The sequence below is a fragment of the Xiphophorus couchianus genome, chromosome 11 (genome assembly GCF_001444195.1).
Source record: "Xiphophorus couchianus chromosome 11, X_couchianus-1.0, whole genome shotgun sequence".
In the NCBI taxonomy this organism is placed as follows: domain Eukaryota; kingdom Metazoa; phylum Chordata; class Actinopteri; order Cyprinodontiformes; family Poeciliidae; genus Xiphophorus; species Xiphophorus couchianus.
In genome coordinates, this window is record NC_040238.1 from 14,085,974 (window position 1) to 14,111,751 (window position 25,778).

General features: G+C 41.4%; 3 protein-coding genes across 5 annotated transcripts; all 3 read right to left on the minus strand.

Annotated features, from left to right (window-relative positions):
- Window positions 1-3,659: 3,659 nt before the first annotated feature.
- Window positions 3,660-11,233, minus strand: LOC114152482 (uncharacterized). Of its 3 annotated transcripts, XM_028030393.1 has the most exons (9): window positions 11,083-11,233; window positions 10,886-10,956; window positions 7,513-7,807; window positions 6,911-6,936; window positions 6,741-6,812; window positions 6,047-6,067; window positions 5,512-5,925; window positions 4,544-4,774; window positions 3,660-4,098 (listed from the first exon to the last, which is right to left on the minus strand). In XM_028030393.1, exons 3-9 carry the CDS (start codon window positions 7,805-7,807, stop codon window positions 3,844-3,846), a joined length of 1,314 nt encoding a protein of 437 aa, XP_027886194.1. In that variant the 5' UTR covers window positions 10,886-10,956; window positions 11,083-11,233; the 3' UTR covers window positions 3,660-3,843. The 3 variants fall into 3 exon arrangements, with proteins under 3 accessions (XP_027886194.1, XP_027886195.1, XP_027886193.1); XM_028030394.1 differs by lacking the exon at window positions 11,083-11,233 and having other exon boundaries at window positions 6,047-6,064; window positions 10,886-11,076; XM_028030392.1 differs by lacking the exon at window positions 11,083-11,233 and having other exon boundaries at window positions 10,886-11,076.
- A 4,428-nt stretch (window positions 11,234-15,661) lies between these two features.
- LOC114153788 (uncharacterized) lies at window positions 15,662-21,782 on the minus strand. Its single transcript, XM_028032551.1, has 11 exons — window positions 21,663-21,782; window positions 21,530-21,580; window positions 19,500-19,766; window positions 19,068-19,121; window positions 18,772-18,825; window positions 18,217-18,261; window positions 18,088-18,116; window positions 17,211-17,231; window positions 16,696-17,106; window positions 16,375-16,577; window positions 15,662-16,026 (listed from the first exon to the last, which is right to left on the minus strand). The coding sequence occupies exons 3-10, from the start codon at window positions 19,762-19,764 to the stop codon at window positions 16,404-16,406; spliced, it is 1,053 nt and encodes a 350-aa protein (XP_027888352.1). The 5' UTR covers window positions 19,765-19,766; window positions 21,530-21,580; window positions 21,663-21,782; the 3' UTR covers window positions 15,662-16,026; window positions 16,375-16,403.
- Window positions 21,783-22,699: 917 nt separating this feature from the next.
- Window positions 22,700-25,764, minus strand: rnasekb (ribonuclease, RNase K b). The gene is made up of 3 exons (XM_028032544.1): window positions 25,542-25,764; window positions 24,452-24,534; window positions 22,700-23,173 (listed from the first exon to the last, which is right to left on the minus strand). The coding sequence occupies exons 1-3, from the start codon at window positions 25,617-25,619 to the stop codon at window positions 23,029-23,031; spliced, it is 306 nt and encodes a 101-aa protein (XP_027888345.1). The 5' UTR covers window positions 25,620-25,764; the 3' UTR covers window positions 22,700-23,028.
- Between the last annotated feature and the right edge of the window lie 14 nt (window positions 25,765-25,778).

A 25,778-nucleotide genomic window follows, 5' to 3' on the forward strand; every position in this document is an offset into this window, starting at 1 on the left:
TTTTATCTGACATATTAATAAAAATCTGGATGTTTTCAGGTTTATTCCAGTCAGGTGATTTACCTGCTGGGTAAACAGAAACAAAATCCTGACCTGCCTGCTGGGACGAGTTTAATGTTCACTGCAGTCCAATCATGTTAGAATAAATGTTTTTATTAACCATAAATTTGTTGATTTATTACTCAATTGATTGATTGATTGTAAATCAGGATTTTCTGTCTGACTGATGGATGTTTCATCATTTTGGTGTTTCAATGTTGGTGGTTCTGTTGCTCCGGGTCTCAGCTAAACGATCTGGTTCTGGTTCTCGTCAGAACCAGAAGCTTTTTACTTTTTCTGATGCTCCTGGTTCTGATTCTGGTTAGAGGCCGGATGTGTGAGTTATTTTCCTGTAGGTTCTCAGATGAAGCTTTTAAAGTGAAATTAATGCGACTTTTAACATGAATGTAATTTCTATTTTCTGTTTAATAAAGTATTAAAGATTCTTTTAGTTTCTCTCTTCAGTTTTTTATTTTAAGTCTGAAGTGAATCCGATCCTCTAATCGGGTCGATGTGAGGAAATGTTGCAGGTTTGATCTGGTTCCTCTCCTGGACTCTTGACCTCTGACCTCACCTGGTCTGTCCAGAGTTTCTCCGTCTGTCCTCATGCTCTCTCTCTGTCTCTGTCAAACACCTGCAGGCGTACTGCAGCGAGTCATCTGAACAGTTTCACTCCTGTCCCCTAAATCCTCGTTCGCCCTGTCACAAACTAAAAGGCAAACCTCAGAGTTATGATCTCCTGCTGCAGTCGCTGGTCTCTTCTGTGTTGCTGTCAACTTGGTGTTGGAGCCTATTAAGAATTGGATTAATTTATTTTTGCTAATGTATCAAGGTTACAGATCTAAATTTATATAAATAATATATCTATTGTAACTTGTTTATTTATTTGTTTTGTTTAGACCCTCCTCCTTATCAGGTGGCCTCCTGCTGTGATTAGGGAGCGGAAGCAGCTGCTGCAGGGCATCTGATTGTTTGGTTAAAGAGCGAGGGGTGAAATAGTTTTTCAACCGCACCAAATAAAGTTTAATTTTACATTTTTTGGAAAGTCAACTCGGAGAGTGTTTCTGTTATTTTTGTACATTGAGAAAGTCACCGTTTGCCACCAGAAAACTTTCCGCGAGTGCTTTGGTTTGGATGAGTCGGAAAACCCTCCTCCTAGAAACTACTCTGGCACCTTTTGATTTTTGATTTTTGTTAAAATCCAAGAGTAGCCGTAACACTTGGTTTTCTGTTTTTATGCACGTCTGTTAAATCGGAGGAATCCGGACGTTCCTCGCAGGGAGCCGTGATAAAAGTTGCTAACAGGCTTTAATTCCTCATTCTTTGTCTCGTACAGGAAACGCTGGAATGTGGTCTGATTCCTTGACTTTTTCCGATTTTTGTTGGTACATTTTCACTGATCAGGATTTGTGTGAATAATAGGTTTTCTGGTCTGAGAATAGAGGGTTTATAGGTTTCTTTTTTAACCTCCGACCCCTGCAGCGCAGAAGACATTCATCTTATATCTGACCATGATGTTCAGAACCTCCACAGAATCAGTTTCACAGCAGCTCCACCAGCTGTTTGCTAATTGCTGCTGGCTAGTCTGAAGGAGCTGAGTGGGGGAGTCGCAGGCGGAGTGCTGCTCTGTGAGGCAGAAACTGGGAAGCTGCAGCTCTGAGGAGGAGCTGCGCCCTGTAGGCAGGGCTGGGTCCACTCAGGTGTTTTAACAGCTGAGTGGTTGCCATGGAGATTAAAGGATTTCTCAAACATGAAGGAATCAAATCGACACTGCAGATTTGTTGACGGCGTGTTTTGAGTGTAAAGTTGGGGTGTTTTTGTTAATAAATTCTCAGACTTAGTTGGTTCTGGTCATTCCTTGTTACGGACTTTCTGTCATCCACCTCCATTCTTCTTACTCTCTCTTCCAAAAACGCTCCAACACGCCACATTAGTTCTGCTGCAGCTGGTGTAACACTTTCCATGCCCCAGTTTTTGTTACTCCAACTACAGAAGCCACAGTCCTTCTGGCTGCCAGGCCACTGTCAGCTGTTTTGGGGGTCCGCGAGGACATCCCACCCCGAAAGCTGACCTTCAGGCCACAGTTTCTGCAGTGGAGGTCCTGAATACGGGACATTCTGATTCCATGTCTCAACTTTCCTCGCAGCATTACAGAGATCATCCTGGAGTCGAACAGTTTCCTCCACCACTCATCCCCCAGCTCCCTTCCACAACCTGTTCAGGTTTACCAGGCCAGTCAGCGCCACCAGGTGGTGATCAGTTGTCATCTCTGCCAACATGTAGTGCCACAGACTTGATGATGCAATTAAAAGATTGATCCTTGACCTTTAGCCCAAGATACGTGGTGCCAAGAACACTTGTGAGCCACCTTGTGCTTGAACGTGGTATTTATTGAACGTTTGTGTCTCGCAAATATGAATAACACCTACAGAATCCTCTCTTCGACTTAAGGAGATCATTTTTTAAAATCACCACCTTCAAATTAGCGTTTGCCATGGCAGACCCCACTGGAGCCCTCAGAACCTTTTGTTACCGTCTACCATGTCACGGTGCTGATTAATAACTGGTATCAGCTGCAGAGAACCAAAGGTTGGGGAGCTTGTTCAGGATTCCCCCAGAGTTTTATAAGCAAGGCAAGCCGCCAGTCTCTACTTGTCCCCTTGGCTAAGCTAAGTGTTGTTTGCTTATTTTAAATAGTTTTTCTTTTAGACATAATTAAAAGTGACAGCAGAGATGGTTAGATGCATAGTCAATGCACCGTTGGTGCAGATTGCATGTTCCACCTTTCACTCTATTTGGAAGGAGTTCTTGCAGAGCAGGTTCACATGTACCGCCATAAATGTGATCCCTCTATGAAGTCTTTTTGATCATGTATGGGTCAAGAATAAAAGCCTCACCAGCTGCTCGGCTCGCCTGCGCTCAACGCAAACCTCTAAACGCGTAACTAAAGCTCAGCCTATTGACTTTTATTGGTTTGCGTTGAGCGCAATGAGACGGATCCGATCACGCAGCCAATCACAGACGGGCGTCGTTCATCCTGACGTCATGTGGATAAAAAGCAACCAACCACAAGCCAGCAAACTGAAACATTACTAAAGAAAATGGGAGAACTTTCGAAAACTATTAATACAATCAATAGTTAACATTTGTAACCTAACAATACTTAGTTCAATAATAAAATAAAAATTTTATTATTGCCTATTTTAGGTCTTTTTTTTTTATTGACTTAAATGTGACCAGCATCACATGCTAGTTTTAAGATCCACTGGTTGATTTAATTAGGATTTAACTGGAGTGCAAAAGCATCTAAATTATTTTTATTTGCTTTTTTTTTGTGCTTGTCTTTTTTAAGACTCAGTATTTGGTGTTTAAGTATTACCAATGTTACAATTACACATGATAGTCATATTTCCCGTCAACATTAAACATTTTTTAACATACGGTTGGCGGCCTGAGAACAAAATGAATCCAGAAAGACAAATTCCCAAACTCATCGGTTTATTTCAGATTTTACCAATAAATCAGAAAAGGGTCAAAGGTCAATAAGATCAAAGTCAGTGTTGACTTGCATAGAAAATTGTGAAAATGATCCAAATGTAAGACGATGCAGCAGGAGGAAGTAAAGTAGCTCCAGGGTGTTTATTCCAGCAGATTTTTAGTTTAAAACCGAAGCCAAAGACAAATTTTCATAATCAAGATCAAATAAAGCAAAATCCCAGCTGAAAGCGTTTCTGTCCTGCCTCTAGATGGCAGCAACAGAGTCCAACAGAAGACATGTGGATGTGAAGCAGAACCTGAGGAGGTTCAGGCTGCAGCTTTAAGCTGCTTGATCTTGTTTCCTTGTATTTGTGCTTCGGCTGGAAACGGGACTTTCTCCAGTAGTTTGGCTCTGAAGTCGTCCTCCAGGCGGAGACCGAGCCCTTCTGCCAGGAGGGGACAGGAAACCTCCAACGTCTTCACCTGGCCGTTTATCTGAACCTCCAGCTCAGCACTGATCAGGTCAACCTTACTGATCCCCAGGATCGTGATGTTTACACTCTGGACCAGAGCACTTTGGACCTGAGCAGGAACAGGTTGGCACACAGAGTATTACTGATTTTTATAAACTACGAGACTTATAACAGGTCGAAGGTCATTAGATGGTAGGACAATCATGTGAGAGGATTTGCTAGAAACGTGAACAAACAGTGAGGATGACAGATCTCTGGAAGAGGAACAGGCGAGTCGAATGAACTGAACACACTGCAGCTGTGAGGATTAAAGCGAGCAAACGCGGCAGAAAAGAGAATCAAAATATACAAGCCAAAGGAACCAAAACAAGAACAACTAAATAAAGTCAAAGCCCAAAGAAACAGAAAGTATCAGGAAGTCAGCAGCATTTCAAACCCATTAACATTCATCTATCAGTTATTACAATAACTCAGTTTTTAAGTTCACTAACTTACAGCCAGTTTGAACAAATTAAATACAAACAGAAAATATGAAATGTTCATTTCACACTGACCTTGGTGATTCTGGTGGAGTTGGTGGAGTTTAAAGAAACTCTGTTGTTAAAGAGGTTTGTCTTTAAGTTGTTGACCAGAACCACGTCTCCATTTGATATCCCACTCAGGTGTTTGGTGTCTTCACCCCACAGGTCCACTATGATGGACCCGGTACCGTCCTCCAGCTCAAAGGCCTGCTTGTCTCTCTTCTCCGGTTTTGCTCTCATCTCCATGGATTTAATGACTCCGATCTGTTCAAACCCAAAACACAAGATTCAGTCGACTCTGGAAGCAAATGAACACTTTGCAAGTTTAACATTTTTATAATCAGATGTTTTATTGTCCATCATTGGTCAGATCTACAGATATGATGTCAGATGCATTTAGGTTCCCTGTAAAACACAACTCTGATGCAATACCTCTACGCTCCAGCAGGGGGAGCTACCAGGAAGTCTGACCTCCTGCTGAAAGAAGATGCTTTTAAACTACCATCATGGTTATTAATGGTTATTAACAGGAAACCGCAGGAGAGCGTCCTGCTCCAAGTGCATGATGGGAGATGATCGTCCTGGTGGCAGATCCAGTTGGTTTAAATGTTATAATTGTTGCTCTAAATGAGGATAAAATGAGTTTAAATTTAACATTTCTTTCCTGTTTCCATTTCCTGAACTTGACTGGTCTGCATTAATGAAATGTTCTCTTCTCTTTCCCATTTAGAAGAGTGTTTAAAAATGTCTGTGTTATTTCATAAGTACAGGAAGTCATTAATTACAATTTAAAAGCCTGATCCATTTTACAGTGTAAATTTAAAAGATAAATGTGAAATATTTACCAGGACTGTAGAGGGCGCTATAAATCATGTCATTTTCTGAAGGTTTGACGATTTGATCAGATATAACAAAAGTCTGAAATTCTCAGTTAAGCTGCAGCTAAAAACTGGATGCTGATCATGAGAAGCAGACAGAAGATCTCAGTAAACGACTCTCACCTCCTTCACGGTGCCTTCAACACTCACTTCCTTCTTGTCTCCCAGGCTCTGGATGTCTCTGATGCTGTAAACTGGACTGAAAATAAGTTTTTCAGCTTCCAGCACCACATTTCTGGGAACTTCGAATGGGCCGGTCTCTGACATCCTGGTTATTTCTGCAATTTTCAAAACTTTCTCCTTATGTTCCATGACGGCATATCTGATGGTGTAGAAGTGGTCCTTCTTAATGTCTGGAAACCGCTCGCTTCCAAACACCACAACTTTGATGGCGTCCGTCTCATCAGCGACTCCCAGATGGAAATAAAACTTGGTTCTGGTTTGATTTTCGTATAGGTCAGATTTGTGCACAACCTTCACAGTCAGAACCTTCTGACCCAGATGTTCACCGGCCTTCAGATCCCTGATGGTTTTTGTCTGGACCAAGATGCCGAGAGAAAAGATGAAAACAGATCCGATCACAAATAACCTCAGACAGACAGACATAAATATGAAGTAAAACTCTTGGTTGTTAATGAACACCAAGGTTTCTACTCACCACATCAGATTTGAACATCTTCTGAAAGGAAAACAAAACAATTTATTAGATGAAGACCTTCATGATTCAAAGATCTAATCTGGATTCTGATTTTCTACCACAAATGTCCCTCCACTAAACTTTCTGTTTATTAGATGTGATACAGCTCTCTGAAATGCCTCTCTGTTGTTTACCCTCCTTCTCACTGACTGCCTGATAATTGTCAACTCAGCAGTTTTCTTCATGAAAAGAAAAATATTCTATGTAATATTTTAGATTTTATGAGACTTTGGGTTTTCATTAGCTATAAGTCAGAAAAACAGAGACAAAACCAGAGTAGAGTTGCTTTGGACCAATAAAAGCTGAAACGCTGATTAACATGTCTGATGCATAGTAATGATTTTGATGCGTAATGATGATTCTGATGCGTAGTAATGATAATTTTGATGCGTAGTAATGATGGCGCTCGACAAAATGTAATGTTTGTTACTGTCTTCACCATCACTGACGATGATGTTTTTTTATGCTTTTATGATGTAAAATACTTTGAACTGTGCTGTTGCTGAAATGTGCTAAACAAATAAACTGGACTGAGAGAAAATAGATATTGTCATTGAACTTAAATTAAATGCATCTGTACGAATTTAACTTTCTGATCTGACATCATGAAATAAATTAGGGTTTCAAAATGAGATGCAGCCTCCACATGTCCTACCTGTGGACTGTGAGCTGGTCCAGATGAAGCGCCTTGGTTCTGCTCTGGCTTTTCTGCTCCATCAGGATCCGTCTACAGAAAGCAGCAGCACAAAGCATTTAAAGAGCTGAGTGTGTCTAAGACGACCGGAAGGTGAGGAGGTTTTGATTTGTGTCGGAACAAGTTCTCACCTTTGGCTGGCTGCTCGTGTCTCGACCTTTAAAAGACAGAAACCCATCGAGACGTTTCAGGTGAAAACAGTATTTAATCTGACATATTTGTCCTTTGACCCGTTAGAACATGGTGAGCAGATGCTGCACTGTTAGCAGGGTTCTCCTGCTACCTGTGGATCACTAAGATGACCTCTGAACATCTGCATCATTTCCACACTGTGACCTCATACTCCACAAACTCACCACAACACGGGACAATACCATACTGCTGCCAGCAGGGGCATCATGTCAGGCTATGGTAAACATGGTCTCTTCTAGCTAACTGCTGTCTGAACATGAAGGTGGTTCTGTAGACCACAACATTTAGTCCAAATCTACTAAATACAAACTGTTCTTAAGGAAAATAAAAGACTAACCCTCATGAAGGAGAGCTGCTGACCTGACCATGACCATAAAGCTCAGCTGGAATGAAAAACACCAACAGTTTCTGATACCGTCTCAGAGTGAACCCAGAAATCTCCACCATCCATAGATCTTATTCTCCTCTGAATCAGGTAAGCAGGAGTTTGGTTATTGATCAGTCTTGACCATGATACACACCACATTAACTGGAAGCTCACCTTCTTCTTGTTTTTTCAGTTTGTCCATAAAAGGACGCAGCAGGTCCTGGACTCCAGCGTCATTCCTTGGTATCTCCTTCATTGCTTTGTTGACTAAGCGAATGGATTCCTCTGCTCCAAACGTCTGAATTAGGTTTTTAGGCAGCTCCATTTTAAACTTGGTGGTCACCTTGGTTGGTGAGTCATAACCCGATTTATTCAAAAGCTCCTTCATTTTCCTGAACTGATGAACCTCCAGCTTCTCAAAGATCTTGGTCATTGTGTCTCTCCACTCGTCTTCTGAGATGTTTGACATCTGTGATGCAGAAAGAAGGAAATGATCAGAATTTCTTCAACCACCAATCTGACTGCAGGCAATCCATCTGTGCAGACATTGACCCCTGACCTTTGAAGAGCAGGTTGACTGAATGAGACTCAGATTTAAAGGAACCAGGTCTCTTTTTTGACCAAACTGTTTGAGGACATCACTTATGAAGAGGTTAAAGGTTAAGGCCTTTCAGACAGTAACATTCTGGTCAGAACCACCTGAAGCTTTCATGGTTTCTATGTCTCTTCTAATCAGAAGATTGGTTCTTTAAGAGATTAAACTTCAAATCTTTTCAGAATAATTACTGTTTTATCCCTTTGATGGTCGCTCAGTGTGAACCAAAACCTGATGCTTCAAATTAAAGCTTTTGTTGGAAACTGGAGTCTTGGCCTTGTGGGGTGTTTTCTGCTGTTTTTCCACCAGGAGGAGCCAGGAGGTTGCTGCCTGGAGGGCGTTTTCCCTGCACACCTGTTTGTATTCGGCATCATTTACTGGAGCATAAGAGGAGTGGGCAGCCAGTTCTCCAGCAGTTGAGTGTTTTCCAGTAATGGTACTCAGAGCCCCTCTGAGCTCTTTTTGAGTCTTTTTCCTCTGACCTCCTTACAGGATTCCCTCGTGGCTCCTTGGAAAATACCCTCAGAGTTGCCCGAGGCCCTCAGTCCGGTGACCAAGACCACCTCAAGAAGATTCCTCTGGATTGTTCATCCATACTGGCTAATACCCTCTCTACCATCCTCCAGTCTGCTGATTACCTGTCCGTCCTCCAACGTAACACTACCATCTACCTCCAGTGACCTCCTGCTCCTCTAATCATTCGATCCTGGACCAGACACCTCAACCCCCACAAGCAACCCAAGCTCCAGCTCTCATCAGACATGATAAAAAAGCTTGGATCCCTGAAGTCCTATTCTGCCTCCCATCCGGGCCCCTGCTAGGGGCCCCACCCCTGAACATCTTATTCATGAAACTGATTTGGGAAAGCAGAGCATCTTCAGTCAGAGGTTTCTTCTGATTCTGTGTAGAACGGATCGCTGCGGAAGATATTTTCCTGGCAATGGCCGTCCGTATCATTTAGAATTTGATGGCAAAATGAAGGTGAAACGGAAGAGGGGTGTTCTATTGCATTATTACATGAAAGGGACAGAAGGGGGCGCTCTGATTACGTATGTTAAAAAGATTTTTGTGAAGCTTGGGAGGATGCTCAAACAGAGAGGATGCGGGCAGAGAGTGTAATATGACCTGGCTCCCACTAGGGGACCTATCGCTGCGAGTAGAGGTCAGGAATCTGTGCGAGTGGAGGCGGAAATGACGTCACCAGAGACACTGGAGGAGGAAGCGGACACTGAGAAAGAAGCGGAAGCCCCGGATGTTTGGACTTCGGCGGTGGTGCTGTTGAGTTTCTGAGGAGGAACCTGAGATGTGGATATGTTGGTGTTGCTCGGCTGAGAGACTCTGGAAGTCCGCGGTGATCCGGGAGGAGCCTGACGCTCCGATGGAGGTCCACGAGCCGGCGTCGGAATGACGTCACCGGAGATGTTCGAGGAGGAAACGGACGCTGTTGTCTGAGCGGCTGACAGGGGATTCCTTTCTCATGTAGAGAGCGTTGAAGACGAGCCACGACCCGGAACCTGAGGCCTGGACGAGTTGAGACGTTCGCGGGGGAGCGCTGGGACGTGGAGGTGTTGGTGGTGTTTGGCTGAGTGACTCCGGAAGGCCGCGGTGGCCCGGAAGAACGAGCCTGACGGCTGATGCCTCTAAGCGGTCTACGGCCTCAGGTCTGGAATGTTGTTGGAGGTGAAGGATGAACCTCGGACGGATGTTGAAATGACGCCAATGAGGTGCGAGACGGAGCTCGAGTATAGAAGATAGAATAGAATAGAAGTACTTTATTCATCCCAGCAGGGAAATTACTTCGCAGTTACAGCATAGAGACAAGACACAATAACAACTACCACTGAGTAGTAGTTGTAGATAAAATAAAAATAAAATATGCTATAAATTGTAAAAATATGAAATGCTGTTAATATAAAAAAACAACTTAAGAGCAGTCCTTGCAAAGATTCAAAAAATGCAGATATGTATATGTAAATATATGTACAGCAAGTGTGCCACAGTGCAGTTGTGCAAAATTGGACTGATTAGTGCAGAACAATGATTTAGCTTTTATTGTACAGTGAGATGGCATGTGGCAGGAAGGATTTCCTGAATCTGTCCCTACGACAGCGGAGCTGGAGCAGCCTATGTGAGAAGGTGCTCCGCTGTCTGTCCACTATGTGGTTATGTTCTCTGACTGATCTAAAACTGTCCAAGAAGCACCAAAAACCTAAACTAATCAACATGTTCTGGGGTCTCATTTATCTAAAGAGAATCTGTATTAAACGTGTACGTATCCTCAAAAGTAGAAAATGGCGTACACCAAAAACAAATCCAGATTTAGAAAGCCAGGTTTCTTGATTTTCTGAAGCCCTTAGGACAGAGATTCAGCTACGCATGATCTGCAGTTCAGCATTTTACATTTACAAGATGCTACTGGTAGTGTCTGGTTCTGCTCTGCATCAGAACCAAACAGGGAGAAGCTGCATTCAGCTTCTATGCACCTCAGATCTAGAACAAACTTCCAGAAAACTGAAAAACAGCAGAAACACTGAGTTCCTTTAAACCTAAACTGAACACCCACCTGTTTGTTACTGGTTCTTCAGTTGGTGACTGTGATGTTTTTATGATGTAAATCATTTAAACAGATTTTTTACTGAAAAGTTTTATTCAAATAAACTCGACTGATTTAACGGAGCTCTCTGTTCCGATATAAAGTAACATGAAAACCAACAGTTCCTATCTAGAGCTGTAAGATATCAGTAACTGCCTCTAAATTCCTAACAGGATTATTGTTTATTAATTAAATGATTATTTTATTCAAGGGAAAAACAAGGGAACATTTCAATCAGAATGCAAAGAGACCGATTTTAACCAGTTTGTTAGTCACTGAGAAAAACCGTGAATAAACTCATCTCAAACCAGTAAAAACGATAAGAACCAGTAAAAATAACCAGTGTCTGTAAAACTCACCTTTTCCTGCTGTTTTCTGCTCACTGCTGATGAAGCCAACAGAAAATCTAAAGTCTGGAAGCTGAAAGTTCCTGGTGGCAGAAAAAAACAGATTCAGCAGAAGTTTCTCCAAATGGTTCGGTCTGAAACTTTTACTAAGAAACTCGATGCAGAAACTTTAAACCGAGACTTTCTCTCAGGTTAAAGTTTGAGTTCACCTCAGACTGGAGTTTTATTCCCACAGCAGAGCATAAACTCCCTCCCCTTAATGAAATGGTGTCGTTCTGCCTCTGGCTGTAAAACATGAAATCTTCAGTTTCGTTTGTTCACAAACCAAACATTCATGTTCTTTGTGAACAGACCCGCCTGACAGCCGGGCTGTTCACTGGTCAGGTGGGAGTGAAACACAAACATGTTCATTCTTCTGCTTCTCAAAATAAAAGATTCTTGTTCAATGGTTCAGAATAAAGATTTCAAAATAAAGGACTTTATACTTTTTGTTGTTGGTTGGAGTAAACATTCATTCATTAAAATGTAAATTGTTTTAATTGAATTTGCATTCATGGTACAAGCGATGCAAATACAAACTATAAGTATTCGGTCTCTTCCTCCAGCACGTTTCTCCTGCTCTATTAAATCAAGGGGAAATGCTGGTTAGTTTTTCACTCAACAAATGCCATCGTCGTTCGTAGAATATTTTTCATACTTGCAAATATATTTTGCATTTCTTATATTTAAAAATAGTTTCATGGTCTGAAACATGTACAGCTGAGACCAGATATTTACTCACATTACACTCTGCTTCCTTGAACGACATTGTGGAAAAAACCCCAAAACATCTTGTTTTTCCCATGATGCAGTTCTTTTCTGACATCAGCTCCAACAGCCAGGCTTATCTTTGGGTCCAGTTTTATGCCTGAGGCGCCACATTCATCTGTTGACAGGAGACGGGTTCTGGTGTCACGTTTATGACTTAACTCCAGTGATGAAGGAGTTAATCATTACTGGAACCAGTTTTAGTCAAGTAACTGCACAGCACCTTAATATCTCCTTTAAACTTTATCAAAAGCACTTTAACCAGCATTTAAATCATGAATTAGGACAGTGGTTCTAAATGATTTTCTTCTGGGTCCCCCAGTGGTTCCCAAAGATTTTCTGGCCCCCCCATGGATTACATTAAATCCCACCCAAAAAAGAAAAGAAGAAAATCAACTGGGCGCACACATCATTGAACCAGACAGAAACCTATAAACATATTTTGTTTTCAAACTCCACTGAAGTTTATTTCACACTTCAGGTTGCAACAAAACACACTACAAACCATCTTTACAGTGAAACACTTTTGTGTAACTGGTTTTTTTTCCCTTGTAAAAAAACCAGTTACACAAAAGTGTAACAGGGAGCGGTTCATCCATACCGCTCCCTTCCCCCTGCAATGGCACGGCGCCCCCTCTAGGAGGCGTGCCCCACACTTTGGGAACCACTGGATTAGAACGTCAATAACAATTTACACACAGTAAGTTTTGATTATTTATTGAGTGTTTTGATCATTTGCATTAAAATACAAATGTTAATGTTCTGGACTCTGCACAGCTGCTCCTCATTGAGAGACAAGATGGCTGCAAATGTTTGTGTAGGATCTGGGTGTGGCAGGTCTGCAGTGATGGAACATCTGAAGCCCGGCTTCAAGGCCAGATGTCGTGTCCTTGGGCAGACACTTCACCCACCCTGCCTGCTGCTGGGGGTCAGAGGGCGCGGTGGCACCCGGCAGACCCGTTTCTGTCAGACTGCCCTGTAGCTTTTCACCATCAGAGTGTGAGTGAATGACTGTAGTGTAAACGCTTTGGTCCTCTGGACTTAAAGTGCGAGGCAAGTAGGAAGCCATTTAGCATGAATGTGTTACATGACGCCATTTTGTGGCTTCACGGAGATGGACAATATGGTGATAATTAGTGAATAAAATGAATAGACTGTGACTCGCTGTGGATGAAAAACCATGAAAGAACCAGTTACTGGACCGGAGAGTCTGACCCAGTTCTCCAGTGGTTCCAGTAACAAGTCCTGGTCAACGCTGAGGTCCAACAGAACCAGCACCGTGGTTCTTTGAGAGCCTGTTTATATGGATGTCATTGAACCCTTTGGCTAGGCCAGTCTTTGTGCAGTCATAACCATTATTTTAACATTCCTTTGCAGGTGATGATATAAAACAATTCAATTATCTCATCAGAGCTAAGCTACCGTCACTTTTTTATGAAATCATTGATATTCATGTGTTGAATCCATTCAATAGTTGTATGAAATCCAATTTAGTAGAAAAGTCTGAGATAAAGTTTTGTCTTCTAAAATCACATGGCCTGTACTGTTCAATTGTTTTCTCTGGTTTATTGGACCCCAAACCGCATCATACACCATTCAGTCATTCAAGCAAAAATTCAAAAGTTTGAATCAGTTCCAACCGCTGTTTCTACATGCAATAATTCTTACATATCAGGATTTACACTGCATCCCCAAAATAAGTCCTTCTCATTCCAGCACACTGAAGATGTGCTGAAGACTGAGCTGTGGCATAATAACGTCTTGAAAACTTTACTGTCACAAAGTTTTTGTCAAACCCATGTTCAGCAAGTATAACAAAAGTGGGGGCTCGTCCGGGATTATTTGGAGAATGGCAGTTTAGTATGGAGGAGTTTTTAAGTAATCCTACCTTGTTTGTAGAAAAGTTGATTTATCTGAAATTGCTACACATTATGGTATCTCTGTGTCTACGTCTCTGCTCAAAAGTGAATTAAAGTCTCTTGCCTTTAGTAGCGTGGTTGACAACTCTCCCCGTAAGAACATGGATCTCAGTGAAAAAACGTTGCAATGTGGAATTTTTTTTTTACTGTTTATTGGATAGATTCCAGAAACGCATCAAGACAAACAAATTAGCATAGCTAATTCACATCATCCATCACTAGAAAGACCTTTAATAGTTGATTTAGATAAAAAGTTAAGATCTACTGTAAATACAATAAACTTGTCAAAAGGAGAAAATTCCCTATAATTGTATCAAGTCCAGAGGACTCCAAAGTGCAGCCATTCACACGCTGGTGATGGTGAGCTACTGGATAGTAGCTACAGCTGCCCTGAGGCAGTATGACAAAGGCTGCCTCCTGTTGGGCCCTCTGACCAGCAGCAACAGGCGAGGCGGGTGACGTGTCTGCACATTGACAGAGAAGAACAGAGTGGGAATCGAACTGGCAACCTACTGATTGCAGGACGAACTCCTATCACGTTGACATCCATCCATCCATTTTCTAACACCCTTGTCCCTGCTGGTGTCTATCTCCAGCTAACGTTTCGGGCAAGAGGCGGGTTCACCCTGGACAGGTCGCCAGTCTGTCACAGGGCAACACAGACAGACAGGATGAACAACCATGCACACACACACTCCCCCCTAGGGAGAATTTAGAGACCAATTAACCTAACAGTCATGTTTTTGGACTGTGGGAGGAAGCCGGAGAACCCAGAGAGAACCCACGCATGCACAGGGAGAACATGCAAACTCCATGCAGAATCGAACCCAGGCAACAGTGCAAGGCAACAGTTCTACCAACTGTAGCAACTGTGCAGCCCCTGCACGTTGTCATAAACATTATATTTCAAACTACTGAATCAACTTGTATCGCTTGAAGTTAATATTTTATTGTCAGCTATGATCTTATAAGCAGCCAGTAAAGCAGCGCACAACTACCAACACTCACCCGGATTAGCATCACGGTCAGAAAGTTAAACAAATAACCTGAAAACTAATTTAAGTCTTTGAGCTGGCGGTGAAAGACGCTGGTTCTGTTCTCGTTGTTGAACCGCCGCTACGCGCTACTGGTAGAAATATTCCACAGACGTAGCGCCGTTTCTGCTCCACCTGCAGTGAACTCTCACACCGAACCTCTGCTTAAAGCTGCAGCACGTAACTTAAAAAAAGAAAATATTTTAGATATGTATTAAAACTTTCACTGTCCTAACACAAGACAGATAATCTCTGAAAAAATAATAAATCTCCTCTGCCTCCTCCTGTGTTCTGCAGAATAAACAACCAATCAGAGCCAGCATTAATCAGCACTAACGAAAGATTGTTTATTTTGATGCAGCCTGCGTTTGACTTTGAATGAATGCATCCTTTATTACTTGTCATTATTTGATATAGGCAGATTTATTTGACTAATTTATGGAACTGAGAGCCTTACTGTTAAATATTATTTTACTGACTGCAGGTTTTTCAGTTGCCCTTTTGACTGAATAGCTGCTGTATTGTGCCTGCAAGAATTTAGCATTTTTTATGCCTAAATTAGGTGAATTTATTGCCAGATAATTTCTTAATTTTGTCAGATGGTGACAAACAAAAAGTTAACAGTCAATCCAGGTGATCGGCAAAGATCGGCCTCATTGGTGATCAGTATCGGAAGCAGAAAACCTGATCAGAGCATCCCTAACGGTAAGTTGTTTCTCCATCATTAGCACATTCAGGATTTTAATTTAAAAGACTCGTTCTGGGGGCGTGCCGTGGTGGCGTAGTGGTTAGCGCAACCCATATTTGGAGGCCTTGAGTCCTCGATGCGGCCGTCGCGGGTTCGACTCCCGGACCCGACGACATTTGCCGCATGTCTTCCCCCCTCTCCTTCCCCGTTTCCTGTCGGCCCACTGTCATATAAGAGACACTAGAGCCCACAAAAAGACCCCTAAAGGGGTAAAAAAAAAAAAAAAAAAGACTCGTTCTGTCGCGGGCTTCTTTGTTCCAAAAACCAACATTTCCAGGCCGTGGGTGGTAACAGCTGGTTTGATTTGCAGGCACTTCTGGCTTGATTGTTTTATCATAAATGGCCACAACACGTCCAGCTTTAAAAGCTCTGGTTCTGTTAAGTTTTGGTGGCTTTTGCAGCTTTAAGAGTCTGGATTTTGTTTTGTTTTATTTTTCCTTTGGCTGAAAACGGGATTTTCTTCAAAAGTCTGTCCTCGAAGTCGTCATCCAGACTGACACCAAAAACCTTAGCCAGGAGAGAAGAATGGATGAAGAAGGATCTGGACTTGTCGTTGATCAGCACGTCCAGCTCAGACTGCTCCTTTCCCGCTTCTATGATCCCTACAATCTGCATGGTGACACTCTGGACAGCAGTAGCTTTCATCTGGACACAAACAGGGAAACAGGATCATAATGAATTAATACACATGTAACCAAACACCTGAATTATCTGAATAAAATTAGTTGACATGTTTAGATTCCTGAATGATCTTTATAATGTTCTGTAACATACAAAGCATCGTTTTTATTCAGTTCCAATGATTCAGTGTGAGATTTTCTCCCCTCATAATGTTGTTTAAAGTATATTCATTCATTCATTAGTCGTTCATCTTGAATATGGAAAAAGTAAAGATGCATAATTTTAATTCCACTTCACATTTATACGCTCTCTGTCACACAGACACGACGTTCTGCACTCTGGATTTCCTGCAGTCTGAATAATAACCGGTACCTTATGAATTCTGGTGAAGTCGGTGGAGTTCAGAGACACCGTTTTAAAGTAATGGTTTGTCTGCAGGTTGGTCTGACCACATCTCCCACTGACGTTCCTCTCAGCTGTCCTTTGCACCACAGCTTGATCCAGATGGAACCAGTTTCATCTTCAAGTTGGAACTCGTGTGCATTTGCTTTGGTACCAAGTTTCTGGCATTTAATCTGAGGACCAAAAAGTGATTATAAACCAATCCTTGAAACGATCGAATGTTTTCAGTAATAAAACACAGAGAGCCACAAATCTCTTGTTGTGAACCTGCTATCAGCAGTAATCACTTACCTCCATCACAGTTCCTTTAACACTCGCTGCTGTTTCCTTCTTAAAGGATTGGATCTCCTCGATGGAAAAATATTGACTCTGCAGCTCCAGAGTCTTGGGAACTTTAATGCCGTTAGTCTTTGAGATTTTGCTGTGGTTGGTCACCTTCATCACCATCTCACCATACACTACATGCACTTCCACATCTGTGAAAAGGTAATGTCGTCCCTTTTCTACTTTATTAAATAGTTCTTCTCCATATACCATGACTTTAATGCAGTCGGTCTCGTCAGCGACTGCCAGATGGAAGAACTTCTTCTCCTGCTTCTTTTTGGTTTCATACGTACGCAGAGCACATTTCTGCATAACCTCTCCACCTACACGTTTTCCATTGGTGTCTCCACTTTCCTTAAGCAGCTTGATGCTCTGTCTCTGGAAACAAGTTCAGAGAAATGATAGAAAGTCACAAAGCAAATGTTTCAAAACAGGAGAAAAAATTTTATGTTTGTAGTAATAACTAGAAGTTTCCAACTTACCCATGGAGGGATCTCTACTTTCTAGAAAATGAACAGAGTTAATAATTAATTGGTCATATATTCTCTTTTTGTCCATTTTTATCTAAATTTTTATCTATCATTTTCTGCAGTAAATTTATATCTAAAATATACGTGCAATGTCACTTCACAAAGTCATACAGTGCTCTGGAGCACAGTATATCAAACTCCCTCCCAAAAACACACATTTTCACCAGGTGACGGAGAACAGAGCTGCATGGATGCTTTTTATTTTTGCTTTGGCAATGTCCCTGCGACGTTGCCAAAGAAAGTTGCAGTTTGCACAGGTCATTTTAGGAAGGATTCCTCTGAAACCTACCAGCAGAACATGGCAGGATTTATGTAAAGACTGGGACTAAAAGGAAGTTCTGCTCCTACTGTTCATCTCTAATCTGCAGATGATGGCCATGTAAGAACATAACAATGTCGAGTGTTTTGTTTAGGTGTTTGACACGAACATGATTTGTCAATTAGCACAAGCTAACGCTGAATGCTAGCCTATGGTAGTCCTGTGACTCAGGTTACGTTACAATATCTGCACGTTTACTGTCAGAACTGGAAGTGACAGTCTGCATTGAGAAGTCTACAAGTTGTGAAAACATGTCTGACACTCGGACATTGTCTGAATTTTATTATATTTCTTACATGCCATGCAAACCTCCTATTACAGAACCCCTTTGGTAAATTATATACATTTTTATACAATTCAAACTGACAAACTCACCAAGTTCATCTTTCATTTTCTTGGGAAAATCAGTTTAGTCATATGATTGCAACTAGTCAACAAGCTCTATAAAAAGTCATTGCAGAGCAAAGACTAGTTGGCGCAACCTCTACTGTTGGTTACTGAGATGGTTACCTTCTCAGACTGAGAACTTTCTGGATCGTCTGTAGAAGAAGAAGAATCAGGGAGATTCTGCTCTGATCTTTAGTTTTATAAACAGACTTTGACTTGATTCTGTCTGTGAAGTTGATTCATTAAACTCACCAGATCCAGTTTCATCACCTGAAGAATCTGAATCAGATTCAAACCCTGTTAAACATGAAGAGCAGCGGATCATTAGCAGGTCAGATTAATGATATCAGGAGAGACCTGAGCTCAGGACAGGCTAAACGTCTGGGTGGACCTAGCCCCGCCTTCTACACACAGCTCCTCCTCATTGGTGGAGCCAGGTCCATCCAGGCGTTTTGACAGCTGAATGGTTGCCATGGAGATTAAAGGATTTATCAAACATGAAAGAATCAAAGCGAATGTTTTTGATGAGAGAAAAACGTTATAACATGATGGAAAAATAAAGGGAAAAAAAGATATTTTTACATGATATCGCCCCTTTAAACCAGGAAAATAATTTATGTACAACATGCGTGTGTGTGTGTGTGTGGTATCCAGGGTGAATTTTAAAAGCAGGTTTTGTTTCTTCTAAAAAAATACAACCATGCTGAGTGATTCTGATAGTGTGTAGAAGTTATTTACTCATTATCACAAGTTTATTACATAACATGTTAGAAAACCCAGTTTGAAGACATGGGAGTAAAAACTCACCAGTTTTAACATCATCATCATCATCATCACTCTCAGTCTTCTTCTTCTTTAACTCTGTTAAACACAGAGATCAACATGAGTTAATCTGGTTCTGATCCGTAAACAGACCCAGAACTGAGATCAATCTAGCTGCAGGTTTTTCACCAGCAGCAAAGCACATTTTGAGAAATGAATCAGTGATTCAACTTCACTTTCTACCCAGCAGGGGGAGCTCTAAGATCAGCAGGAAATGTTCATTGTTCTTAAAGGAGCAATTTTAAACCCATTTAAAGGGACAGTTCAGGTTTTTCACCAACCGGATGGAGACTCCTGCTGCTCCTCTGACTCTGGTCCAGGTTTCCTCTTCTTTCCTGTAAAACAGTTTAAACAGTCAAAGCTCTGCAGTTGTTGAATTATAGTTTCATTCATAAACAGCTTCATCACTGCTCTATGAACTCATGCCGTCATTATTTCTGGATCTTTGTCTTTATTATCAGCTCTGAACTTTGGTCTGAAACCAAAGCAGGGTCTGAATGCAGAACATCCTGAACCCAGAAGTTAGGAGGAACCTTGGTTTTAACTTTGGACTGATAGATTCATTAGGACGGTTCAGTGACAGATTAAAGGTGCATTACAAACACCCAACCAACAGCAGACCACCAGAACAATCCTGACCCGCCTCCTCAGGGTCTCTTCTGGACCCTGCATGTTGAGCAGAACCTGAAACCGATCCAGCAGCATAAACTCACCTGGTTTCTTCACAAATGGAGGCAGCAGCTTCTGAACTTTCTCATCTCTCCTCGGTATCTTATCCATGATCCTCCTGATTTCAGCGATGGACTCCTCCTCTCCATAATGCTCAAGGATGGTCTGAGCCATATGTTCTCTGGCTGTGTCATCCTTCACACTTTTAGGGATTTTCTCCAGATATTCCAGCATCCTTTGGTACTGTGGTTCGCGGAGCTCCTTCAGGATGTCGGTCAGGGCGCTCTTCCAGTCTGAGCTTTCACACATTTCTGAGACAAAGAGAGATTTACACCACTGTTAACACCAACAAATTCATCTAAATCATTTATCAGGATTTTTTTTCACAATGTTATCACGCAGCAGATATTGACAAAAAATAACGGAGAATGAACTAGTTGGCTGTTATGTTTCTAATGTAGTTGGTGCCCAACTTGGTAATTTTGATATAAAATACCAATTTTATTATTAATAATTCCCCTTAATTATAATTAATAGCCAAAACCAGCATGTTTATTTATACTGCACCAATTCACAACATGTCACCTTAAAGCATTTTACAAATCAATTCAATGCAACATACATCCATTCCTGTTTGATCGTAACTATCAAACAATACAGTCAAGTTCAGCTTATTATCCAAATTGGCTAAAACATTTTCAGTCATTGTGTTCTTCACTTACAGCATTTCATTTTTCTAGAGTGGATGCTGCACTTAAATAAAACAAAGAGGTCTTATCTGGGTGATTTGGAAGCTGTTCTTGCAGAGCAGGCCAGCCTGTACCGGCCCTTATATGATCTCTCTGTGTGGGCTGATTTTTGGACAACACTGGCCCAATGCATATGCCACATCTCACATTTGAGCCAAATAGCGTCTTTAATGCTTCAGGTGCCAAGACGATCGCTTATGCATCATTGAAAAATAGAAATGCCTGCGTACATTGTCATCAAACCAAAATGTAGTTTTTAAATTTAAATTTTGTATTTACAAGGTTAGAGAAGACATTTTGGACAATACACAATGTCCAAAATGTTGGACAATGTGCATTGTCCAACTCACTTTTTGTTGGACAATGCCAATATAGCTCAGTAATGCCTGACTAAAGTTTTTCACAAACACTGTAACTGAAATAAATGTGGATGTTCAGAGGAGACCCCAGGCTGGTTGCCATGTTTAAGGCACGGTAGTGGTTCAGTCATGTACCAGTACAGAAATCCTTCAACTCAACGGCTGAATGATAAAATGTGGTCCAGGTTGAGTGTTCAAACAAAATAAAGAACAAGGAGACCCAACCAATCAGACTACTCAAGCTGCACTTTATATAAAAAACCCATCTCACAGTTTCTCTTCCAGCTTTTTATTAAGAATGTTTCATATTTTTAATGTTGTTCTCTACGGGTGCTATTCTCTTCTTCAGTGTTTTCGTGTGCATTCTGAGCCGGTGTCTCAATAAAAAATTTATGTTTTTATGATAATGATTCTTGATTTGTGAACAAATATAAACTTTCACCATGACAATAATAACAATACATTTTATTTATGTAGAGGTTATAAAGAATAGCTATTTTTAAAATTCAGAGCAGTTTTATGTTGCAGCTTTCATCCTGAAAAAATAACAACTGGAGTAAACGATCCAATTCATGAACAGAGATAGAAACTGAAACTGGATGGATCCCAGAAATGGACCTAATTATTTACCTGAGAGGTAAACAGAACCAGCAGAAAACTGAACTTCTGCTAATTTAAATATTACTGTCTGTTATTCACCTTAAAAACACAGATACACAGATAATCTCTTTAAGGTTTAATTTAAACTTCACTGTAAATCCATAACCAAGGGGCTGTTAGCAATTAGCTAACCACCAGCAGCTAATAAATACAAGTTAAAGTTTGAACACAATTTGAATTACCGATTCAAATCTCCTTTAGTTTCCTTTTGACTCTGCGCTTGTTCAGGTACAGTAAGTTATATTAACTAAATGTTGCAAAACATGTCATGGTTTCAGAAATTAGCCCAAAACTGAAGCTACTCACCGAACACCGTTTTCTCCAGTAGCAGCTGCCCAGCAGTAAAACTGAGTTCTGTTGTTAAAGGAGGAAAAATGTTCCTTTCTGTTAGAAAGAAGCTGATTTAAGCTTCAATGTTCTCACATAAATCACTACTCACATGGTGATTTAAAGCCTCGGTGAAATGCGCAGTGAAAGGAATTCCCGACGGAATATCCTGCTTTCTTTTTGTCCGCCTTTGAACGGGAAAGTCTTCGCGCCAAGACCGAGAATTTCCCATGAGCTGTTGCGCTAGTGTACGTCACCGCCGCCATATTGCTGAGGGAGGAGCCCTTCAGAATCATAACAAAGTCGATTTATGTAAATCCTATTAAAAATGAATTGATTACTGCTTGAATCCTTAGGTAAAACAAAGAAAACGTAAAGAAACAAACTGAAAATGAACCAAATGTCGGTTGTCATTTAAAAAAAAAAAACTTTTATCCACTGTTTAATAAAGAAATATATTCATTAATATATTCATAAATGTTTATTGTTGGATATTTTAACACATTGGCCCATAGACACTGTAAAAACAGGTTTATTTATGTTTTTCATCTATTCCAAGTGGATACAAATAATTAATGATAATTTTATTTGATTAGAGCCAAACACTGAAAGGTTTATTTCAAAAGGTGGTTCACTCCCCAGAGTTTCATCTCATAGAACAAATGTATTTGCAAATAGGACAGAATTTGCCTTTTACTGAGTTACACTGACTGCGTAATAATTTACATCACAGTAGCAATAAAGTTTTACAGTAATTAGATTAACTTTTTCTTGTGTGTGTGTTCTTAGTTATTCCAGATTTGTTTTGTTATTGTTGTGTTTAGTGTTGACCTTTGTTTACCCACAGTAGCTTCAGGACTATAAAAGTCCAGGTTTGTCCTGAAGCTGTAATCGATTCAGCTCTAAGTGTGTAGCTGCTGCCGGTAGCTTCAGGACCACCAGCAGCAGCCTGGGCAGCACATGGCAGCAGGAAGTGCAGTGGGTAAGAAGGAGGAAGTGTGATGGTTGGGGATCGTTGGGTTTTACTAACATGGATGTTACTTTGACATTCAGTTTCAGCCTGAAGATGTTTGATCAGCCAACCTGAGCTCCATTTGCTCACCAACATGTTGGCTTGTTTTAGCTGAAGAATGAGAACAAAAGCCCGGATTTAATCACATTCACACTTTATTGTAAAGGAGCATCCAGCAGAACGGGTTGAACACATTTTCATCACCACCAGCTACACAGATGAGGAAGAGGAGGAGGAGGAGGAAGAGGAACAGGCCTCCTCCTGGTTGGTCAGTGGGACAGATATCTGGGAATGGTTTGGAGGAACGACGCAACATTTCATCCAACAACAAACATCAACAGTAAACACGATTCAGAATAAATTATCCAGACTCCGCCCCCTCGCTTGATCCAGGACCAAATCAGACTGCAGGTCGGGTGGTGAACCATCACCAGGGGTCAGAGGTCAAGCCCTGCCGTGGCTCCCTTTATGTCACCATGTACTCCTGGCGCTTGTTGAGCCGCACCTGGCAGAGCGAGATGGCGCCCACCGCCACGTAGACGGCGGCGGCGATGAAGCAGTTGATGCCCACCTGGCGGTACAGAGCGTAGATCCTCTGAGGCGGCTGCGTACTGCGGGACAGAGCGCACAGCGGTTAGCCGGCGTTCTGGTTCTGGTCCCAGCTTGACCCGGCTGACCGACCCAAACCAGACACGACCTGAACCCAGGCCAGATGTTTGTAAAGTTACAGCCAAAAATGAACAGCCATAATTTAGGTTATTTAGCCTGTTTTCAGCCATATTTTCACCAAATTATTCATTAATTTAAGAATGCTACAGTTTCAAACTCAACATTTTTCTTCAAACTCAGTATTTAGTTTGATAATTACATGTTTAGTTTCAAACTAAAGGAATGAGATGAATTTTCTTTTATATCAGAAAATATAAGAGAAAATTAATCTATTATACGAGTTATTATTGAGTTACATGCAATGATAACTCCGATTATTGCTGCTCATTGTTTAGATGCAACTTCAAACCTTCCTGATCTTTAGTTTAACTTTTTTTTCCAGCAGAACCAACAGAACTTTTTTTTACCAGAGTTGCTGTTGGATCATATCTGTTTTCATTTAGTCAAAAGAACTTGGAGATGTTCACTTTTCATAAATATGATCCTTTGCACCACAAAGATTATTAAAATGATATATTTTTCTTATGGTTTTTCATTGTGGATGAAGCAGAAAACTTCATGCTGTTCTAGTTCTGATCCGATTTGATGTTCAGTCCAAGAACCAAAGAGCAGAAAAACTAATCCAGACGTTTAGTCACAACGAGCTTTGAGAGAGTTAAGTTTGAGATCCAGATCCATGTTTACCTTCCACTAAACCTTCTGCTTTACTCCAGAGTCTGTTTTAAACTGAACCTGAGGGGATTTCAGACGTTGGTTTTAACCTTCAGATCAAACCTGGCTTTATCTGGACGAGGCCTGTCACAATTAATCAATCAATTAATCAATAATCAATTCATGGCATGATAAGCTGAAATGATCCCCATGATTTCCATCCTGATTAATATTCATTTGTTTACAGAGACTGTCATCTGTTTTCTTCATGGTTTCTGTTGTGAGTGGTTTTTATTTCAGTTTCATTTACCGTTTTTGGCGTGATTTTTGGTTTTGGATATTTAAAACGTCTCACAGTTCCAGTGACAAGAATTTGTTACAAAATTAAAGTTTATTGGTATCTAAGAGAGCAAACCTGAATTATTATACCATTATCATTAAATGACCTGAAAATAGTCTCCAAACAACAACATTATCGTTTGTTGCAATAATTACTGGGATGGGTTGCCATGGTGACAGGCTGATTCAGGACTAAACATCCAAAACCGTCTTGCGTTTCATGGACTCACTCAGCCCGGATGTCGTCTTCGGTGAACGGGACGTCCTCGATCAGAACCGCCGAGTTGGCGCTGAAGAAAATCCCCAACATGGCCTGGAAGACGAGAGCAGAGGCTCAACATGAGGCGCGGGGGCACAGCGGGGACGCTCAGACCAACACAGTGGGGCATAAAATCAGGTGGAAGGAGATGGATTTACAGTTTACAGTTAAAACTGTTTTTATGACATATTCATCCCTTTTAATACGAAACCCCCAAATAAAATCCAGAAAAATCTATGGCATTTAATGCTAGTAATAAGAACTTATCTGTGAAGATCTACATGGAAAATGTTGTGAGCAAATTCAATCTAACACTGACACATGGCAGTGGCAGCATCATGCTGTTGGAAGGTTCCGTTTCCAGGACGACCACCTGAATATCCAGCCACAGATATTACGGCATGATTTATATCAAAACAGATAAATGGGTCAGAAAGAATGGCCTGGTCAAATTCCAGAGTGGAGAAAAACCCCAGACCACCTGCAGCCAGTAGGAGCTTAGGCTCTGTGGAGGGGCTGAGTGCAGAGGCACACCGCACTGTTCAGATTTCATTAGCAAAAAAACCACATTAAATATTTATCCTTCTTCAGAGATAAACGCCATTTTGTGTTGACTTGTGAGGTGTGGAATTGTGGCTAAAATCGGACTTCCTGCTATGGAGAATCACATGAGGGTCACGTGACTCTGCCATGGAGGAACCAGTCAGAACAGACCGGAGATCAGTGAACCAGTCCCGGTTAAAGACCATCATCCACCCCGGCCTAAACATCACCAGCACCGGGTGACCCCTCCGGTTAACCTCCCATCCCGTTAATTAGACGCAGACAGATCCGCAGCCACAGTACATTCAGTTCAACTGCCTGGGATCCGACTATCTGCTGACTCTCACACAGGAATTATCCTGAGCCATTATTTGATCTGTATATGGTTCCATAGCGTCTCAGAAATAAATCAAATCATAAAATATCAACCTTTCACATTTTGTGTCAAATGTAAATCAGAATGATCCATTTAATAGCATTATATTCAGGAAGTAGTCGGCTCCCATTTGGCTTCTTACCAGCATGATGACCCCCCAGATGCTGATCACCATCCCGCAGGCGGCCATCTTCGGCCCGCAGAACAGAAGCGACGGCATGTCGGCGTTCACCAACCAATCAATCAATTAATCAAATATTATTTTTCCGTTTGATTATCTGAACAGATCAGAAACGATCCATTGAAGGACAGAGCGCCGCAGTCAGCTGATCCTTAGCGCTCGGCTTTACTCGGAAGCACTCGGAGCTCCGCCTCTTCC